General features: G+C 41.7%; 1 protein-coding gene across 1 annotated transcript in view; it reads right to left on the bottom strand.

Moving 5' to 3' along the window:
• Positions 1-22,169, bottom strand: part of kirrel3b (kirre like nephrin family adhesion molecule 3b) — a gene marked incomplete at its 3' end in the record, with an annotated part of 158,172 nt that extends 136,003 nt beyond the window's left edge. The window contains exon 1 of the mRNA XM_083914086.1: positions 22,107-22,169. Coding sequence (XP_083770212.1) covers positions 22,107-22,149 — 43 coding nt within the window. The 5' untranslated portion in view covers positions 22,150-22,169. The remainder of the gene's footprint in view (positions 1-22,106) is intronic.
• Positions 22,170-22,824: the final 655 nt, after the last annotated feature.

The following is a 22,824-nucleotide window of genomic DNA, read 5'->3' as shown; positions in this document are numbered from 1 at the left end:
CAAGGCAATAAATGATGCTGTGCACAACTGTTTATCTGTGTAAATAAAATACAGAACCCCAAAAAGAGAGAAGGAAGTTGTGGATGCAGATTAAAAACTTTTTTTTAAGAGGTTACTAATTATTTTCTTGTGGATGACCATGCATCCATTTTAAATCCTTAAAATCAACACTTTTTAAAGGGAATTAAAAAAAAAATGAAATACTATTTAAAGGAGCTGTACTCAAACATCTTAACATTAATGCAGTAGCAACAATTATTTTCTATGTGAAGCCATAGTGGAGTAATGGCGTCATGATCAAAGAAGGAAGCCACTCTCCCTCTGTGTGTGCTGTAATCTGAGTTTCTCTGTTGATTATTTTGATAGCAAGTGCATGTTGCCGTAAAAGAAAAAAAAATTGGTATTCTACGTTTTAGGGAGCAGTCTGTGAGATCTGTGTGGAGGCTATCACAGTCCACTTTTTTTTTTTTTTTTTTTTCCCCAGTATATCTAGTAGTGCTACTTTTAACCAACTGTGATGATTTTTTAATGACTGAGGCAAGATCATTTGGAGACAGAAAGAAAAATTCATAACTAGTCATATGACAACCTGTTCATTTTCAAAATAACTAGATATCTAGAATACAACAATCGCTACACAACGGAGAGCAAAAAAGATGATCTAGGTACTGTACACAAAAATACTGACTTTAAGCGTTTATGGCATAGCGCAAAGATTAGTGCTACCATTCTGAAAGTGAGAGTATTAAAGTGTTCCTTCTCCATGTTGCTTGATGTTCCTCTGAAGGAATATATATTGAGAGAGGGGTAAGAAATCCCTCCCTTGCCATGGCATGTATACGGCCAGAAAGACCTTCACATGGCCCCAGGAGTAAAGATAAAGCTACAGAACGCTGCACAGATTTACAACCTTAACAGATAGCAGTAGAATCATTAACAAAAAGAATCATAAGAAAGGTTGGCAAATCAGTCAAATTGCAGAGATTAATATTATACTTACAGAATACTTAAGAATTATTTTCTTGATAGATGATGTGCAAAAGGCTATTCTTAGGAAAATCAAGATGCTCATACATGAGAATGCTGACTGGGTATCAAGGATACACTTCTTCATTCTTCCTATTTTTAGGGGTTTTGAGTACGTTGTTTGCTTTTGAACACTTTCTGTATCAATGCTCAAGAGAAAAAAAAAATTGCTTGCTGACCTCTCTGATGGTCACACCTATCGCACAACGGGATTCCAGACAATAATTGGTGCTGGGTTTGAGGTTTTCAGCAGTGAATTCATCAGGAAGAGTCAAGGTACATTTTGTTTATCAAAATTCTCATCCTATCAAACTCAACAGGGGGACAATTGGTATTTCAGTTCCCTGAAATTGCCCTTAAGCTACAAGGCTGGGACCCTTTGTTTAGTATAAGGGCATAAGCAACACATTCGCTCTTTTGGTGTAATACTTTTTGGTGGTACTTACTGATAAAAAAAAAAATAGATCATGTTGTAGCAATACAGTGCATTCCTTCCCTCTGGTGGCAGTATGTATTTAACCCCCCCCCCCCACCCCAACATATTCCACCCACATCCGGCTTGCTGTCAAGGCATCTCCTCTTAATCAGTAAATCCTCTCATTTTGCATTTCCACGCTGCAGTGCTGGTATTTATATTTATATTCCAGTTGTTGTTAAATAACATAGATGCTGAAGACTAAAACTAACTCTACATTTCATATTTTCTTCCTGCATATTATGTATAAAACAAAAAACAAGTGACTTCACACCTACTTGCTTTAGGAGGAGGCCATCAAACATCAGGAGTAGTTTAGCAGAGTATAAAAATAGGACATAAAAGACCAAATTTGGTTTCAAGAGGGACGGAGGGCCCAAGGGATCTTGCACCTTCCTGTCCAGTAATGTGGGCTTGCTAGGTGGATTAACAGAGGAACTAAGCTGAGTGCTACAGATTGTCAGGATTTAGGGATTTGGTGAGGAGGGATTGACGATAGTGCGTGTATATCAGGGTGGAGATTGAGAGCAGATTGCTGTGATTTGGGCATGATTATCCAGCCGGTATTGTCACTGATCCCCATCATCCTGTTTCATTTTCTCAGGAAGTACAGCTCATCTCAGCAAAGAATCCAACTGCCCCAATCCCAGGCAATGGACTCTGTTAATGGGGAGTATTAATAATGGGTACCTCTTCCGCTGTTTCTGCAGTGCCTCTGTTTCTCTCTTAAACTTATGAGGATCGTCTTAGGTCCAAACGTCATTATTAAGGCCAAAGTTATGAAGCATTTATTGTACGAGCCTCTTGATTGAACTAATTCTTTTTGTTGGATTGACCTCCATTTATCACTTTTTTAAATAGAATGTAAAAGCCTTGACACAAGTGGTTAGGGAAGTATTGACTCCCGGCTATAGGCATTATGACTGTTCCTGGCTAGTGCAGGTGAGATCAGAGCAAATTACAAAATTAGATCATAGTAATTCTGAGAAGAAAAAAAACAGCTTCAGAGAAGGTCTGCCAAGGGACAGGGGCCAAAATGACTGGCCAAAGAAGGGAATTAATTTGAAGCTATAGCAAGTAGCGTTGTTGAAGGCAAACAATATTAATCTCAAACATAAGCATATGCCGCCAGGGTGTTTCTTGGCACTGTGAAGTCCATTAACAGCCAGTTTCTATCAAGTGTGATGGTTTGTCCAAAGCCTAGGTCACAGTAAGGTCAACCAATCTTTCTCAAACGGCACATTAAAACAAGGTTAATCCTGGCACTGTCTCTAATTTATAAAGGGCGCACTAATCTGAGTGCTCCATTAAAAGCCTCAGAAAGGTTAACTCAGAAGCTGTACAGCAGACACAAATGCCCACTTTGAAAGACATGTCCCCCCTTCAGGGATACAAACAAAGATTGGACAATGGGAATATTTTTTCAAATGGCATTCTCTATGTTCCGCATCTCAGAGCTGAGGTATGTTCTTGCAATTCTGATTTCCACTGAGAAAAAAAGAAGCCAGTTCCATTAATTTCCACCCTTTCTTCCCTTTAATTACTTAAGCTTCGAACTAAATAGCTATAGGAGTATGGAGTAAATTAATTTAACTCATAAACTATGTTTTTTCACTCGTCATTTTTCCCACTTCATGGTAAGCACATCAGATAATTCACTCAGCGAAAGAAATAATAATTATGAGAAAATTGTCAGTGAAAGATAAAGTTCAATTAAAAAGAGGAAAATTAGGTTGGGGAAATCACACAAAACTTCATTATCCATGCACCTTGTCTTGCCTGTAGTCCCACTTACATTGAGATGCTTTGGCAGAGTGACAGTCTTACTTTTGATCTGTGCCCAATCTTTGTGACAGAAACCTCCGCGAGAAAAGGCTGTCGGCCAAATTTACACCAGTGTGTGGTGTGAGTGAGACTCCTACCAACACAAACCATTAACAAACCCCCCCATCCCATTTCATATCCATGCCCTGTCTGTGTGATGGGAGCTGTCATGGCCGTGTGTGTATGTGTGTTGGGGCTGATATACGCCCTGGGCAGGTGACAAACAGAGGAGCTCTAAATTTGGAGTCGGTGGCACCTTAATAATGAGAATGAGCGGGCACTATAGGGCTCTGGCAGGCAAGATTACAACCCCCTGACTATAAGGCTGCCTGTGCTACATCCACTGTATTGCTGCCACAGTGCCACTTTGGTGAAACAAAAGTAAGTGTGTGGGTTACAAGTAAGAGTAGTTGCCGTTGCTACTGAGTGTCTGCAGTTGTTGATGCTTGCTTTTGTCTTTCTCTTTGCTAGTGTCTCCTTTCAGCCATTCAGCTGAAAAAAAGAAGAAAAAGTTTTTCTAGCTGTTTGATTCAATGTCACTTTGTCAGAGAACTGTTTAGCTACTTGTCAGTGCTGATTATTTCTAATGCTTCAGCCAACTGTTTCAATGCCAGCACATTCAGCAAACATGATTCATTTTCTGTAAACTTACAACAACTTTCAGAAAGCATTATAAATTCTTAAAAGCTGGCGTCTCTGTTGTTTTCTAGATTTACTACAGGATTCCTGTATTCTGTATGTTCAGTTTTTCCAATGGTAAATGGATTTGTACTGATATAGCGCCTTTCTAGTCTTCTGACTACTCAAGGCGCTTTCACACTACTTGTCACATTCACCCATTCACACTGACATTCACACAGATGGCGGTGGACATCTACATACCATCTAATCTAACCATTCACACCACATTAACACACACATGTGCAGCACAGGGAGCAATTCAGGGTTCAGTGTCTTGCTCAAGGACACATCGACATGCGGACCGGGGGAGCTATGATAACATAGGACAAAAGTGTTTCAACATGTTTTCATGAGTTACTTGAGACTCTGATGAGTGCTCTCTGTATTATGTGAATTCAGATGTGAAGAACAGGAAGGGATGCAGGCCCTTAAAGAATATTTCACCTAGGTGCTAAACACAACAAGAAGAGTATTTACTAATGCTAATGAGATGTTTTAAGCCAAGGTTAACATTTCTCTTCATTGGAGGCTACACTAACCCTAAGTGTGATATGATATGGCATGGAGGGACACGGATATTAAAGCTTCAGGCTGTTTTTGACGGTTTTGTTTTCAACCTTGGGAAGACACTCTATCTCTGTGCTATAGGAATAGAAGCATTATGCTAATGAGAGCTTGCCCTGTGAAGAATACATTTGCTGTTGGAAAACATTTTGGCTTCTGCCTTGGGAGCTAATTGAGTACTCTGACAATGCAGTGCTTGGCTGGTTCACGTACACACAGGGGTGGAAAATTCAATTTCGCAGCAGGTTCAGAGCACTCTGCAAGGAGAAGCGAAAGAAAAAAGGGTGCCTGGATTAAGGAGTCGAGCTGGCTCTGTGGCTCTGTGTCTGGCTCAGTGAGTATATTCTTTTCATTACACCGCTGTGTTTTATTGTTTTATTGACCAGCTGACAGTGAGACTTAACATGTAAATATACAATACAGTGCCTATCAAAGGTTTCAAAAAACATATTTTAACACGCTACAATAAATTGCCAAGTAACATAATTGTGATTTAAATATAAAAATACAAAATGTATGCAATGAGTAATGGCCATAAAAAACATTTAGACTCGTTTCATTAGAAATACTTCAGATCCCAATCAGTCTAACAAGGTACATTGCAGCTTCTGCAGGCTAAGACTAACTGTATAGTAAACAAATTAGAGCTTTTAATGATCAGACCCTTTCAATTATGTGTCTGTGGGAAATTTAGGTGTCAAGTGTGTTCAAGTTTTTTGTGGCTCTCTTGGTAAGAATCTGCAGTGCGATAAACAACTTACATTAGTTGATATTTGCCCCACATAACCAAGGTTGAGTGTCCAAATACATATGTCTTTATATTTGAGGATCTACTAATTTGCACGTTTTTAAGAGTCTAATGAGATTAGTCTTAATTACATTGAAGCCTTATTTGAGGCAGGCACATTGGAAAGGTTGCTTATTAAGCCTCTATATGTTAAAAACACTGCACAATGCTCTGCTAAGACACTGAGGGCGCACTCACACTGTCCTTCCGCACCGCGCCCCGGGCTTTAGGGTACTTGTCCCCCCTCCCTCTCCCCCCGCGCCCCAGGCCCGTTTGTACTCACACTGCCTGGGCCTCGCGCAAATGCTTCTTGCTGTCCATACGTCATCACGCTGTAACACGTCACACGCAATGATTGACGTCATCACAATTCGTCTCTTTGTTTACAAATCTTTCCATAGACCTCTGAGTTTTTGTGCGTCTTGTCCAACAGTTTTTGAATATTTTCATCCGACCAAATCTGCAGTAAACACTCCACTTCTGCATCACACCAACGCAAACCTTTCGCCGCCATTTTGTTGTTGTAAATGTCCGCGCATGGTCTGTTCTTCTATTTACTATGTCCGAACAGGCACACATTAATGTCGTCAGAACTGCCGTAGGCATCGTGCTAGTGCTTGTACACGTGCACGCGCCCGTGCTCGTACATGTGCAAACACGCTCTACAAAAGCCCACCTCTCTCAGGCGGGCCGTGGACGGCCCGCTGGCCGCAGTTATGCGCGGAGCGGGTGCACTCACACTGGTCAAACGCACTAGGCTTTAGCCGAAAAAACGGTTTTGGCCCGGTGCGGAAGGACAGTGTGAGTGCGCCCTGATACACATTAACTGCCTCATTAGTGTGATCAGGCTATCGTCAGTTAGAGGTGATTTCACATTAAAATGAAGTCAGAGAGAAAGAGATAGATGGACAGATCATAGAATTCTGTGAAACCATCACAGTGGTTTTCAAGTATCTGTCACTCTTACCCCCACATGCTGTCTGCAGTTGTATGACGCTATCCAAGTATGTATTGCAAGTGGCAGAGGGACCCAGCTGGTGTCACTGGCCTAGACCTTGACCCAGCCACAGCACTGGGGTCGGTCCCAGTCATAGAGGATTGCTCTTTACACCCATCTTGCTGATACAGCTCAGACAGAGGGCACAATGAAGTGTCAGTAGATGGCCTTAAGAAAACTGGAGCTAGACCAAAAAGAGAAAATGGCCTCTTCAACTGATCACATTTCCTCCAAAAACACACCCACGCATGTACACATGCAATCACTGTGAAATATTCAAAATGGCACTAAGTAGACGGAGCGGCCATATCTTAGCAATGAAGTTAAAGTACAATATTTGGGATACATAATTGACTCTGTAAAGAGCATTTACACATTTTAATACATAATTCATTCACTTGCTTATTTTTTACTATTTGTATTTCATGTTGGACTAAAATGTCAACAAAATGAATAATCAGCGGTTTCAGTTCTGTGGTGCTTTGTTGGTGTTGCTGACAGATTTTTACAAATACAAGCTTCAGTCAACAGAGTGAAGGAAGGGGCAGAGAAAGAGGATGTTGGGAAGACAAACAAATGCACTTTGAAGGTAGGGTTACAACACTCTTGGGACAGCCTGCAGATTTCTTATTGTCATCAACATAGACATGCCCTTGATGAAAAGTACAAACTGCCCCCATTGTTCGTACCAGTGTAAGGTGGTGATGGGGTTGGGGGTACTTCATGTGTTGCTCCTGAATACTGAGGAATCAGTTTGTTTCAATTCCCTTTGAAAGTAACACAGCTGAATCAAGTTCTTGTCTGACAAATTATATTATGTGCAAAGACCAAAGCGCTGTTTAGTACACATTGATTTAGGGCCCTGAACACAGACAAAAGCCATATTTTTCTCACAAAGGTAGTTTCTTGTTTCTTGTTTGACGGAGTACTTTGAACCTATTAACTGTGCTGTTTTGTTCTGCAATAAATATAACAACTACTCGCAGAGCTAAGCACCAGTTTAAATTTCTATTATGTGGAGAGACCATGTTTTTACTCTGCACTACACTTTTAGAGCTTTATGCAAGAAAGCAGAGAAATTGGCTTGTAGGCATCACAGTGCTGTTCTGAACTCAGTGTCTTCCTAAATGACTCTTAATTCAGGGAGCCCCTTCTCTCTCTGAATACTGAGCAATTAGCATTTGATGCTAGAGGTGCTATAGATTGTGCTTTGGCATAGCAGTGGGACTGTAGAGACTGTGGAGGAGAGGACGAGTGATGTTAATTTCAGTATGGGGGTGGCCAGTCGTGGGAGGACAAAGTAGAGATGGCAGACTTTTTTTTACATTTCCAGCTAGTGAGCAATATAAACCATGTACCTGGCTTTACTAAAGGCATTACCAGAAGCAATTCTCTATCTCTTGTCTCATTTGCACTTTATGCCAAAACTTTTATATATGGGTAGCCGTCAGTATCGTTAATGATTCTGCCCTTCTGCTACATACCAACAAGTCTGCAGCCGTCCTTAGCATGGCAGAGAGAGAGATAGCGATTGAAATCAAGTATAGCTTCTCAGAGCAGCCAGGGTACCCTGAACAAAGAATAAGGGTTCATCTTTTAGTCTGTTGGATGATGTGACCACATGGCATGATAGTCTACCATTCTTTCTAGAGGGCTCCAAGGTCTTTGGCATTTCTGACACATACTGCAGCAGTGACAGGCCTGCATGTGGGCTGGTGTTTTGTATGTGTTTAAATTTCTGAAATCTGTATATATCCATACATTTTAAGTTGAAGCTTTGACCAATTTTTTGTGTCTGGGAATAAACTTAAAGCAAAAGTAAGGTAAGGGAGAAAAATATGCAATCAGCCTTAGTTACACTGCATATTCTCTCTTTCCCTTTAAACACGGTGCTCCGCCATCAGTCATCTTTTTTGCTTCACTGTCACACAGGCATATGTTAGAGTTGTCCTGTCATGTTGCATTTCATGAACTTTAAGATGCCCCTGACCTGCTTTATGTCGCCGGAGGGTGAGGAAGCTGCGGGGTTGAATGATGGGATGCAGGCTGGTGTGCAGCGTCCCAGCATCAGTCTCTAGGGTCAGGTATAAGAAAGTGCACATGTGACATGCATTCATGTTAATACTTACATGTTGCTATGTATTTCTTTATTTCCTTGCTGTCATACCATGCTCCCCTAGCATGCTCTGGTTCCGTTTCCCAACCCTCACTCCAGTCATATGACTTAATCAGTCTGACAGACTCTGGGTGCCTGGGGAAAATCTCTCTATCTCCGCAGTCCCTTTCTCCTCAAGTTTACGCTCTCTGTGACAAACTCATTGTGGCACCTTTCCAAATGCAGTACTCTCTGTTGGACGGCCCTCTGTGGTCTATTCACACTCACACACATGCATTCACACAAAGACTAAGTGCACAAACTCTATAGAATACATGCCACACACAAGGCATGTAGACACACAGGTGCATGCATGGACACACACACAAACACAAGTATATGTATATATATAAATACACACAAAATGTGGCTACAAAGCAGGGTGTACAGTGATCCCCGGGCCAGACACATTATGGCTCACACCCTTCTCCCTTACATACCCTTGTTCCACTAAGTGCTTACTCAAACAGTTCCCATGCATAACAAAAACATAGGTCTAGTTATTGGTTTATTGTTATTGAGTGACATTCTCAATTAGTTTTCATCAGAGTCTCGTGGTGTCTGACCTCTTGAGTTCTTTTTGAGAGCTCATTATAAAAATAATGGGATTCTACGTCTGTGTTGCTGGCAAACCTTGGCTCCGGCCCAATAGATTCTGGCTAACAAAGTGGGCTGCAGAAAACTTCAGCCCATGGATGAGGACCACCCCTCAAGGCTCAGATGCTTCACTATTTAATTCTGCAACACAACAGCACCCCTGTGGCATCTTCAACCAGTCCAGTTAATCGGATAACTAAAAAACATTTTTATTTTCTGGAAAACCAAATGGCAATCCCACTACCTTGGCCTCTTTTCTTTTGGGACCTGATTAAACCTGGACAGAAAGCCTTTTTTAAAAGGCCAGCTATCAGTGCTAACAAAGCTGAGGAGAGCTTTTAATAAAAACTATGAACCAATTTAAATGCAAGTAGTGCATTTACAACTATTTCTTTATAAAATAATATATACAAGTGAAATGAGACTGGATTTAGGTAGCCTGTATTTCATGTCACAACTGAATCTAACATCAGGGATTGAATGACATACATGGCAGATGAAAAAAGAAAGTTGCACCAGATAAAGCAAAACCTCCTTGATTCACCTTTACTCCCATTGTGCCAAGTTATCAAATACCACAGCGAGAGCTTAACCTGTGCTTTAGCTGTATTCTATTTGATACATATGACTCAGACTCTGATCCCTGTCTTTCCTCAGAGGCAATGTGTTGTCTTTGCCAAGCTGGGAACTTTAATTTTTTCCATTTAAGTCCAACACTTACTAAGCACCTGGCAGCTCATTTTCTGATGGGGTTGATGCATTTTGGAGGTCTTTTACATATTGGCTGTACTATATATGTACATATTGTACTTCTTTCTGCCCCCTCCCCCCCAAAAGACAAAGTCACCAAGTTGGAGTGGTCCATTTGGGCTCTCTCTGAGCTGCTTTTATTTCAGACAGTGGACGGCTTTCATACTGATAGCACCTGACAAACGCTTCCCCGACATACCATTGCCCCCTTTTCCCATCTCTTGTCGTCCTTTTCCACATGCCTAAACATTTTAACGACATAGGCTTCCAGGCTTTCCATGGTCTGGCTTTGGAATTTGGAATTGATGGAGCAAGGGTCCTACAGAGCTAAATATTCTTTATTTTGGAAGGCAAACAAGAAGAGAGGGAGAAAAAAAAGCAACAGAGGGGGTTAGTTTTAAGGACTCAGATAAGGGACATGTGTTCCGTCTGTTCAAAGATTCTCTCATTATTCTCCATTTTCAACAGAAGCAATGATGAGAACGAAACATTTCCTATCTCTCAAAGTGGCAATTTGCCCATTTAATGCTTGTGTTATGCAAGCCTTTCATCCGACCTCTTTGCACTAATCTAATTCTTTTTTCCTTTTATTTCTTGGTTGATAATTCTCACTTTATTTCCATTAAGCTTTGTTTGTTCACAGCGATCTGTTGCTGTAATTTATTAGAGCTGTCAGCTTAAATGATGTGGCATGCCGACACGGCCCAGCAAATAGTGGCTCCCCTCCTTCCCCTTTTCCTTATATGGAAAGCTGGCCTAGTTTTTTACAGGGAGGAAGAGGGAGACATTACAATTAAGGTGGCAACATCGACCCCCTGGTGGCCATGCTCAGGGACCAGATGTCCTGTAAGAGAGATGCCGGCCCTCACCTCCAGGGAGCTCTGGGTTGAAATCTGGTTCATGTCTCTGTGGGGGAATGCGATTGCTCCTGTTCTATCATTATTTCAAGGATAACAGATTCTGGGAGTATGAGCCTCTTATTTTCGCCCTATTGTTGAGAGTTGTTTCTTTTAAATTCACTCCCAGCCCCACTCTCTCCATACCTGCAAAATGGTCAGGAGCTTTAGTGATCAAATCAACCTGATGCATGTCATGCTTTAGTAACCCAATAATACCAGAATTGTCAAAGCTAAAAAGGGAGATCGATCAAATTAGAGATTACCTGTTGAGGCCCATTCAGGCAACACATTTTTGGTTTGTCACCTCATTAACAATGGAAGGAATTAGCATTACTTTTCAGAAAGCAAACAGTCAGATTAGATTGCTAAATTGCCCTTTTTTGTTTGTCCTCAACCGTCTTCAGGTGCAGGATGTTTGGCAGATGCCCACCCATCAATGCTCCATGAAGCACATGTAATTTCCCTCAGTGGAGGCCTTAGAGGAAAAAGCGATCACAAAGAGACCTCACAATCTTCACTAATTCCTCTCCAAGCCCTGGATACTGCCTTTCTCTCTCATTTTGTCCTGTTCTCTTTTTGTACAAGACAACTGCCGTTTTTTAAGATGAAAGACACTTGTTTGGCAGCCTTCAAAGAGTCACAGAACTCGGAAAGTCACTTGTATTGTAGAGCTGTTCATTCTCCATTTTATATCCAATATGGAAGTGACGATCAAACAGATCAGAGCTGAGGGAGAAGCTAAAAGATGTCTGCTTTGGAGTAAAAAACAACAATACCAATCCCCAGATCCACACAAGGCTCTCTTTTAAGGATCCTCCTTCACCTAATGCCAGGAAGTGGACGATCACTATTTTTGTATTTGAAAAATGTCTTTGGTGTTGATGAATCTAAAGGGTCTCTCCACATATTACTTTTAGCTGTATTCTTTGCTATGTTTTAAATTACTGTGGACAGTTTTGGTGTTCAATGTATCATGCACTGTGTTTAATTAATCTGATAAACATATTCTACACATCTAAAAGGGCAAAAACGGAAGAAATGTCAAGTCTTTACAGAGAACCTGCAGATGAAGACTGACAGTAGACTCCAAGCCATTAACTCTCGACTCGATGTGGAACGCAACCATCTGGAGGGGACTCTTCGGGCTGCAGGAGATCCACCTTTAATTTATGAGATTTCCATGATGAGATCAGGACTGTGTTGGGAGTTTCTGCTCGGTCTGAGTAAATTGTATTTTTTATAATGAAAGCCTTGCTAATAATTCACTCTCATAACATGGGGAATGTTTAGGGGCCATGCACTGGAGGTGATGGCGGGGGGTTGGTGACTCCCTTGAACATCCCACTGTGTGCTGCCACAATCATCTTTAGATGCCCTTCTGCATTTTTAATGTCCCGTTGTGCCTGTGTCACACAGCAATGGGACAGCGGTGTTGACTTTTCTCAACAAGATCACAGAGAAATGTAGGCTAAAAGTCACACAAGGGTATTTTAAATAAAAATAATATAAATCTCCTGTTACTCTATTACTCTGCTGAAAACAAACATAATGACATCCTTAGAAAAACCAATGAGAAGTAGTTTGAACCAAAGCTGTTTAGAGTAAGATAGGCAAACAATGTGAAGTAATAAAATTAGCATACCACGAAAGTGAGGAATAATCACATTTTTGCTTGTTTGCACATACACACAAATACTCTACTCAGACAACAAATACACTGGCTTTAAGGATTAGGGCTGCAAGACGCAGATATGTTTTAATTTGTGACAAGAATGCTCTTCCTTTTGATATTTTTTGTTCTTTCTTTGTTGTTCTTTCTTTTCCTCTCACTTTTTTGCCCAAGCGCTAGATATATTTGTATACCGTGGAAGGCATTGTGTTGATATTACCACTATCCGTCTACCATAAGATAACATTGCCTTTCATGAGGAAGACAATTATCCAGTCACCCGGAAAAAATGAGATGAAGACTTCTACCTAAATGCTACTTTGCTTACCACCCTAATGGAATTCCTAAAATGCTATTTCTAATTGAATCTTAATACTCACTCTATTTTCTGTGCATCAGTAGTGACCATCATATTCCCCTTGGAAAAATAATGTGACATATAATAGACAGTGCATGGCCAGACATAGATTTCAAATCACAAACCCAACCCCAGCACAGATCAGTGCTTTCAGGGAGACTACAAATCTCGGCAATAACACTGCTACCATTTTCCCCAAAATGCCTCATGGCTACTGTAAATGAAATGGGACATAAATTGCAGTGAACCTGAGCACTGAGTCTCTCTAAACTAGATATACCTGGTACTGGATACACCACAGTGACCAGGGTGCTGGCGATTGACAGAATATTTGTTGTAATTATCAACTGGTCCTACTTCCTGCTTTCAAAATTATATGAGTTGACCATGGTGGACCTGCCTATACATCATTTCGCCTGATGTTAGTTATTTTCAGGGTGCTGTCCACTCATCGGTCATTACATGGGCACACATTCTCTAGTAACATTATCGCTTTAGAAAAGGCTTCAATAAACTGAGCATGGCTTTTAGGGCTCTCTCTCGCCACTCTAATCCAATCTCTGATGTGGAGTGTGTCCATCATCGCGCACCGCAGGCATTTTCTGTGTCCCTGTGCTCTTGGTTGCACAGGAAGTAATGGATGGCCTCGCCCTTGGTTCACCCCAAGGCCTTCTGGTTCCTCAACTGTTTGTCTTCAGGTTGTCACAAATGGGTCTGCACTGTAGAATTTTAATTTGATTAAATCAGGTTTAAAAGGTTAGAGAAGGAAGGAGGCAAGGGGGTAGTCCTGCCCAGTATTACAAGCAGGTCCTGTGCCATTTAGCATTGGGTAGTGGCCAAAGGAAAGTGGAAAACTGGAATGACTTCTGTGCTCCTTTGTGTGCTCCACTAATGTCCCACAGGGATTGAGCAATGACCACTGTGTATTCCCCCAGGATGCCAGCCAGATTGAAACCACTGCAAACAGCTTTGAAAGGATAGCAAATCATTTAAACTCCCCAATGTGCATTAGCATTTTTCAGTACCTCAGACAGCCTCCACAATATTAAATTGCACTTGATAAAATAAAATAAAAATCAGAGAGTGTGACAAGTGCTCTTCAACCTCCAAATCAGCAAAGTGAATATTGGAGGGTCCTATAAAAATAATTATACTTCAATCCACTTTGTTTACTCTATCCGTCTCATCCTGTCATTCTTTCGAGGAGTCAGGTGATAGAGAAAGGATTTAAGATAGAAGACATTGAAAGGTGTTGTGTGGCAGAGACACAGAGTAGTGAAATCATGAATATCTAGGGCTTGCCTTTAGTTGATCCTGCTTGTGATACCACAGTATTATTGCGTATAAAATAGGCTGTGTATTACAGTGGGCAGTGTCAATCCAAGCAGTACCATATTAAATAAACACATGGGCTTATAATCAATACAGCTATTGAGGTTCAATACATACATGCAGGGTTCATCATTTTATATTTTATTCCGGCAGTGCTCTTTGGTAATGCAAGCGACTGAGGGTATGGAATGTATGTGTGTGTATGTCTTTCAATACATGTCTTTCTGCGTGAAGTGTGTGCCAGATGAAGCTTTACCTCGTAAACAACTATAATGACACAAAGCCACAGGCCTCACACTGAATTCATCTGGAGACCAATAGAGGGCTTTTCTATCAATATGCAAACCAAGTACCCTGTGTCACAGATTTCCTAAGACCTGTGAAACTTCTTTCCCTCAACAAATACACAAATAGGAATGGAGTTGGCAAAGTGCCTACGTTTGTGGTGCTGAAAGAGCGTTTTAGGGGGGCAGGGTGGTATGCAGGGCAGTTAATGGCTCCTATGCTAACATTGCAATTCTCACTAGTGAAAGGCCCTTTCTTCCCAATTGCTTAATTGTCTTAGTGGGACAGGCAGGTGGCTCAAAGCCTCATTTGGCATCTGGTGAAAAAAAGAAAACATGCACATCTACATAGTGTAGGGTATGGGAGTGTTGGGGGAGGGTGACAGCATTATAAATGTTTCATTCTCAAAGCTACACATCCCCCCTTGGCAGATTTCAAAAGTCTTGGCTTGGATCAAGAGCAAGTTTGTGCTGCTATTGTGTCTGATGTGCTTCCCTGAATAAAACATTGTTTGATATCAGTGCCAGATCAAATAGCCTTTCAAAAACCCATGCCTCTCACCATTGGTGTCGGGTACCATAGAGAGAACTGTTTTCCTATCCGTTAGCTACCGAGCCTTCCATTTAGCACTGCTGAGCACAATTTAGATGTATCTACTGAAATGGAAGCACACAAGTAGGGAGGTATTGCCAGAGGCGCATCAATACATTTGACTGTCCCACACCATGGTGTTTTACAACTGTTCCCAAGAGTGAACTTTATTAGTTTGGAGTTCAGACACAAGCAACAGCCCCAAGGTTTGCTAACAAACCAAACGAAGTACGGCAGTTGCTATAACCAGTGTAGCTCTAATAACATGAGCGACAAAATCTAAAGTCAGAAAGAGACACATCCGTAATCATCCACAGGTGAGAAGCTTCTCCCTTCCCAGATTCAGCTTGTACAAGTTAAAAGGCTAATTTGCATTTATATTGCCATTCAAGGCTTGCAGCTGTAATTGTAATGGCACAGAAGCAAATGCACATATACTCACATGCATGCACACAGAGATGCACATGAAATGTAGTAGGAAAGTAGGAAAACCTTTCCCATGAGTCCATTGTAATGAAGCTTTGACATGAGAACATTCGGGCAGTAAGAAGCAGAGGAAGAGATGGGGAGAAAATGGGTTGAGGAGAGAGGGGTGAGTTCATCCAGGTGTAATATTGAGCCGTCCCAAAAGCTTCCCGCCAAACACTGGGAAGTTGTTATCAGATCAGCAACCCAATTCTTCAAGTGCCTCCTGTGTTGAAAGACCACATGCATCTTCTGGGCTCCTTCCTAACAGTCTTTCACAATTATGTCGGTGCATTGTCTGGCTGGTTTACTCACAAATGTTTTGAGCAATTGCGGGGCACATAACATGGCACAGGTTGCAGAACTGCATCGGTTACATGCACATTTCTGAACATGCATTAGCCTCTTAGGAGATATAACAACATACATAAATGTCTGCATTTCAAAATAAGACAGATGTACCCCACATGTACTCACCATACTATTCCGCTAAAGCAACAACACCAATTACGCACAGGTGTCAACTCAGGTGTCAACTCAGGTGTCAAGTTTAAGTATTAAGTATATTGTTGAGTTTAAATATGAAGCATCTTTTCAATATATGTTGTGTGAATAACACACTGAATAATTCAACAAAATATTGTAATTATTGTCAAAACTGTATATTTCATCCACTTTAAGTTGCAATCTGAAACATTCTGCACACACGGCAGAGATGGTGCAGCCTGTAAGTGCTATGCAGTAAAAATGACCAAGCAATTTAGTGAATGACAATGAATCTAATCCTAACCTGTCCAGTTGGCATTAACAAGCTAACATATATAGTTATAGTTATGGCAAACATTAATAATCTTAGCTTTATTTCATATTTTAGCCTGAGCTAAACTTGGTTTTACTCAATTGACTGCATCGATATAATGTATTTCTAAAAATAAATAGAACATATTTCAAGGAATAACAATAACATGTTATTTGCATAACAGCAACACATCATTTTTTTTCTATTTTGTTTGATTTCTTTTTTCACCTTCTGTTCACACATTTTACATTTTCACCTGCATAGCTTTGTGTTCTTGTTTGGCTCACCTGTTACCATGACATATGTTGACTCAAGCTCAGTGGTTTCACCCATACATGGTAAACAAGCTGCTCTGTATTTCGCAAAAACACATCTAACAATAGCAGAACTGAGTGTTTATGGATCTTTTTTCCTGTTTCTAATACGGGGTATGAGAGCCTTTTTCTCAGCTCTATTCTTAGATACAGTATAACTCCTGGAACTACTAAATTTGAAAAAAAATATCCCTGTGGTGAGAACTTTTATTCAGTTAAAAAAGGGCTCGGGACGGGGATGATATATGAAGGCTAAATGTTAGACGGAATTAACATTTAAGTCGTACATTTTCTCAGGGTGAATAAAAATGGTTTGTATTGTAACGCTGTTTGAACCCACCTAGTAGATCACGTGTTCTACAAGCAATCACAGATCCCGATAGCAACTTTAAAATGTCTATCTATCAAAACCTCGGCTTGGTATAGACAGGATTATCCGAGAAAAGACAGTCTGGCTAAAAACACCACCGATTTTTTTTTCTTTTGGCCTTGCTGTGTCAATGCTTTGTCCTCTCCAGGGAGAAACACAGTATTATCCACCTCACAGCAGCACCCCCACCCCTGAACACACACAGCCCTGCAGAGTCGACTTTAGTTGCTTTACTTGTTGTTTCATGTGCATTAAAATGCAATTTAGAAGCCATTAATCCATCCCATAATCTGTCACCAAATAAAATCCTGACTAGGGCAACACAGGGCTTCCACATAACTCTCCTACATTTAGCATCAGTACATGCAGCTCTTTTTAAAAATCTCCAACTATCACTATTACTGTCATCAAAGGATAAAGTCTCAGATGGATGGAGATGGGACAGTAAAGAATGAAGAAGTGCAGCTGCTAACCCTGCCTTCAAAGGTGACCCAGTGATCACAACAGCATCTGTTTGAATTACTTAACATCGCCACCCAACAGACATGTAATCCGGGATAATGCCCTTTTGCGGAGTGCTCCAATCTGGATAAATTCATCCCTGAGGAATGAGATCCAGCAGCAGAGTCTCAGGGAGAGAAAGGAGATGAGGGGCTTGGGGTTGATTGGTTGGTACTAAAGAAAACTGTTGGGGCTGAGAAGAGAGTCTTCTCGATGGATAATGAAGCCCAACAGTAAACAGCTTGATTTTGTTGACTGGCTGACTGACTGCATGAGAGGAAGCAGATCATTGCCTGGTTTTCCAAGAACACTCCAAACTAATCATATTCCCCTCCCTGGCTGACCTGAATCCTGACAGACTCGAAATGAGGCTTTCATCCAAACTGCAGTTACCGGATATACTATACTTACACTCTGCTTTTTTATCTGGGTACTGCCCACACATTTTGAAGGTTGTGTTCTTACATGAACACGTGCCAATCTCTATCTCTATGTTTATTGATTCATTTTGATATGTGTATTAATTCCATATTTGTTTCATCAATCAAATAAATACTTGCCAAAACAGATTTTTCTTGGAAACAGCATCTCTGGTTAATTCCACAACCACTGCCAAACACTAGGACTTACACATTCCAGCTGTCCAGTGGCAGCCTCTTAGATTATTTATTCATATGTTTACTTATTACCATAAATATCCAACAGGGCACTCGGCTCAGAGGGATTACAGGGGCCTTAATCTATCGTGGCACAGAAATGAGCAGGGGTCACAGCAGCTGAGGTGACTTAAGCTGGCTAGCCTTGATGGAACATGCAGCACAAACAAGAAAACAAACTGCATTCCACTGGGCCCCATTAAGATGGCGTCATCTGTCACTCACTTAGTTTGGATAGCATAATCCAGACAGGGGTAGCATTAGTCAAACCGACTGTCATGTATGGTGAGGGTAAATCATACGAACAGGACAAGGACACTTTTGTGTGTCTTACCAGGCATTTTAATTTCCTGTACCAGACTCCCATTAGTCTGTGGTTATTTAGCAAGGTATATGACAGCATGTAAGAAAAATGTTTATTGATTTTAGCATTCTGATAGGAACGGGATGAATCAGTTAAGTACCTCTGAGTCATAATGGTCATAATCCATGCATAAGACAGCAGTGTGTCTGGCTCACAAACTAGTCATAATAATGTGTTCGAAAATTGGTATTTATGTTTGAGTAGTGTGCAACGTAATGGGATGTATTTATTTCTCTTTCCCTTTGGACAAGTGAGAATGCTTTCTCTCTCTCTATAAAGAAGCCCACACATCTAGACATGACATTGGGAAGACATTTAATTATACTTTGGTTGAGAAATATGTATCAAAGCCTGCCGCCCATGGAAAGCGGATTTAGAGTCGTCAGTCAGCAGTTAATAGACAGCAGTAAATGAAACAGGGGCTGTCGGGGGGTGCTAAGACATGCTTTCCAGGACTAAGAAACAGCTTAGTCTGGCTGGGTGGTAAAATCGGGAGTTCTGACACGATATATGAGGGGGTTGGAGATAATGACCATTGGGGGGAGGAAAAGGACAGGAGATTTTTAAGAAGATTGGGATTTCATTCTGGTGCAGCAGCACTGCCCCTAGTGGGCAAACATTGAGTCTAGGATAGCCCGTCGAGATTTAATTTCCCCTGAGAAAGTGGACCCAAAACCCAGTGGACATTTCACAAGGTGTGAGACTTGACATGGACAATGTGTGATTATTCTCTAGTGAATTTTCTTCAGATCCTGGCACATCCAGTACAAGAATATTCTTAAACTGCCCCTCCTCCACAGGGACATCATGCTCTTATATTTCACCCTTTCCCAGACAGAGGCAAGGGTTCTCAATCGCACTGCATCTAGCAGCAAAATAATGCATATAAAGAGAAAGGGACGGTTATTGAATGGAAGAGAACGAGAGGGAGAGAGAGAGGGAGGGAGAGAGTCAGAGAGAGAGAGAGAGAAAGAGAGAGAGAGATGCCACTGTGAGGTGAGGAGCGAAATCAAGAGCCAAGTGAAAAATGTGAGAGATGAACACTGTATAGATTGGATGGGGGGAGGAATGGGGAAGAGGTGGTGCGAGGAGATGGACAAGGTCCTGGACCAGTTTGGCCTGAAGTGAATGAGTTCCTGGAGACTATCTCCCAGACCCTTCCGACTGGTGCTGTGTCATCTGTCAATGGCAGGAGAGGTGACAGTGAAAGAAAAGGTACTAGATGTGGCAACGAGATAGTCAGGAGCATTGTGCGGCAGCTTTCCTTCTCCTAATGCTCTCTTTCTATTATGCCCCGGACCATTTATTTCTCAAAGTTGAGAGAAAAAAAAGTGCTCAGTGCCTCTGCATTTGGACCGACTCTTCTGTCTTGCTCATTTTCATGCTCTCTTTCTTTCTCGCTCTCTCGCAGGATAGCTGCGTCTAAGTATATGACTGCTATGGCCACAACTCCCCTCTGTCCCCCTGTTCATAAAAACAAGATTGTTTTCTGCAGCTTTCTGCTGACACCGGCTCGGCACATAAACAGAGCCGTAATTTGTACAACAACAGTAAGCTACGGGGAAGCACTTTTTTTCTTCCCAGAGACATGCATACAGAAGTTAAGTTGTTATCCCCTGCTTACCTGGCAGGGAAATAAGTATTTTATACTATGGTTATAACCAACAGCGCTGAAATACACAGCAATCCCATCTCATTCCAGTTGTAGCAATCGCCTCATTCCAGCTGGTACTATCTCAGATAGGGTGTTAGTTATTCCTAGAACTAGGGCTAAGCCTGTGATGGTATGTGAAGGAAAATGTGATGGCCACAGAAGTACAAAACACAGTCTGCCAATAAATCAAACCCCCTCTGCAGTTTTAGTGTCTAATATAACTAGGGCGTTATTCATGCTATGAACTTGCAAGTAATGAAAAAAAGGGCAGTAAAGATACAGCAGAAGTAAGTTCTTAGCAGATGCTTAACAGAGTGAAGGAGAGGAATGACTGATAATGTATTTCTGCATCGCATTAAGCACAGATGGTAGAGAACGACTTGACAATGAAAATCAAGGGGAGAGCATAGAGCAACAACAAGCTCCGGGAACGGTTACACTATCTACAGTGCTGTGTCTGTTGCACTATAACTGCTCCTTAATGAAGGCCGCGACCTAGAGAGAAAGCTCCCATTGCCTTGACTCTGTCCAATCTCTGGGTCGTCTTACACAACTCCTGATGCTGTCCCAGGTCACATACAGTCATAAAGAAAAGCCCAGCTGACACCCACTCCGGAAAGGGCTCTACACCCGGTAAAGTGTGCATGGGAGATGGAGACACGGTTTTAGAAGCTTCATCACATAAGCCAGGTTCAATTTGACCTCTCCTGATATTATTATTATTAATTCCCAATTTCTACATGCAAAATGAACAAGCAGAAAAGTCTAATAACATAAAATTGTTTCATGTGATGAGCAGCATTTTTTTTTGTTTTTCTTTATTTTTGTGTAAGCTACAAATCAACATGTGAAACAGCTGGAGTCAGTGCTGTAGAAAATGTTCTTGTTCACCAAGTTTCTTTTGTTGTTGTGTTAACGACTTGAAGCTGTCAATTTTAACACAAGGTGTCAACAAATTGAGATCTCACAGTGGAGATTTTGACGGTTTTGTACAAAATGTTACAACTTCCTCTGGGAAACAACTACACACACACACGCATGGATGCACGGACGCACGCATGCATAAATATACCCACACAGACACATTCATTCAAACAGTGCCCTCCTTAGAAATGTAGTCCAACATGATGGGGTCATACTTTGTAAAGAGGAAGCAGCTGTGACATTGACCCTGACCCTGCCGAGTGTTAACCAGGATGCTCACTGTGGGCCGGCCATGGCGCTAGGAGCTGACAAACATCTACTGTCTGATTCAGCCCTGCGTGGATCCATATATCACACAAACACCACAGAGGTAGTGTTCTGCTGTACTTGACTCACCTCTATTGTTTTCCAAAGACAACCACCTGGTGGCAAGCTGGGGAAACAACTTCTCCATCCTAAATCTGTCCACAAACAGACTGTCTAGGAGTAAAAATAACAGCAAATACTGTCCAAAGGGCTGGAGTTGCCAAGCTTTCCTCATGAGTCTGCCTTCTAAGGCACTTTGCCGTTAACTTTTTCTCTCTTTTTTTTCTTTTGTCCAGACCCCCCATAGTTGAAGTCAATGGGGAAGGGCTGTCAGTTCAAAACAATGTGACTCCGGAGTGAACGCTTGACTGAACTGGACTGGGGTTAGGGGGCTTTACTCGTGCGTCTATGTTTGTGACAGGAATATCAAGCCTGCAAAGGAAGTATTTAACTTGTCTTGTCTCCGAAGGCTACCACAAACTACTGATGAAGAAAAGTGCAGGGTACAACTGTCAATGGCTCTTTAACTTCAGGACAGCCACGTATATGTTTTTCTCCAATTTCCTCTTTTTCTCTTTTTGCATCGGACATAACAGTTCACATGGAAGTGTTTCGTTATTAGCATTTAAATACACAGATGGTCGGACAAGCTCAAATATTACAGCAAGATGAATTCAGAGACATCGTTCCCAGCCAGCAAGTCACACAGCAGTCACAAGCACACACAATGTGATGAATAAGCAACTTCAACTGGAAAACTTACCATGTCCGGAGATCCAAAGGAGCAGAAGGACCAAAGGGATCATGACTGTCGAGCGGAGCGGGCAAAACCTACGGAAAACAGTGGGCGAGTGTGAAATTGAAGTTGGCAAGCACAAACACATGCACAAGAAGAGACAGTGCTCCTCTGTGCTGCTGAGAGGGGGGTACGGGGACGGATGCTACAGTCCCTCAGTGGTGTCTCCTTTTACCAGTGGAAGGCTGGTACTTCTTCAGTCCTTCTCTTCTTTTGCTGATTCTTCCTCTTCTCTGTGCGTCTCTTTTCCCCGTCTGTGTCACTCTTCAGAGTTGCCAGTGGTCCGCTCTGCCTCGCATGCTCTCTTGTTGATGTGAGCTTGTAGACTTTCTGTGTCTTCGCTGCTGACTGAGGATAAACATGCTCACTCTTTCTCTCTTGCTCGCACGGTTTCTCGTTGCTCATCCATTCTCAGTCTCTTTAGCCCTCACTTGCCCCCCTCCTTCTCGTTCTATCTCCTGCTCTCTGTCTCTCTCTCTCTCGCTCCACCACTCACAGAGCAGACACGGTCAGGGAATAAGCTCCACAGACTAGACTCCTCCCTTTTTTCTCTCTCTCTCTCTCTCTCTCTCTCTCTCTCTCTCTCTCTCTCTCTCTCTCTCTCTCTCTCTCTCTCTCTCTCTCTCTCTCTCTCTCTCTCTCTCTCTCTCTCTCTCTCTCTCTCTCTCTCTCTCTCTCTCTCTCT

Source organism: Echiichthys vipera (assembly GCF_963691815.1).
Source record: "Echiichthys vipera genome assembly, chromosome: 5".
NCBI classification, from domain to species: domain Eukaryota; kingdom Metazoa; phylum Chordata; class Actinopteri; order Perciformes; family Trachinidae; genus Echiichthys; species Echiichthys vipera.
The sequence above is the reverse complement of the archived record's forward strand: the minus strand, read 5'-3'. Positions and strand labels throughout refer to the sequence as shown.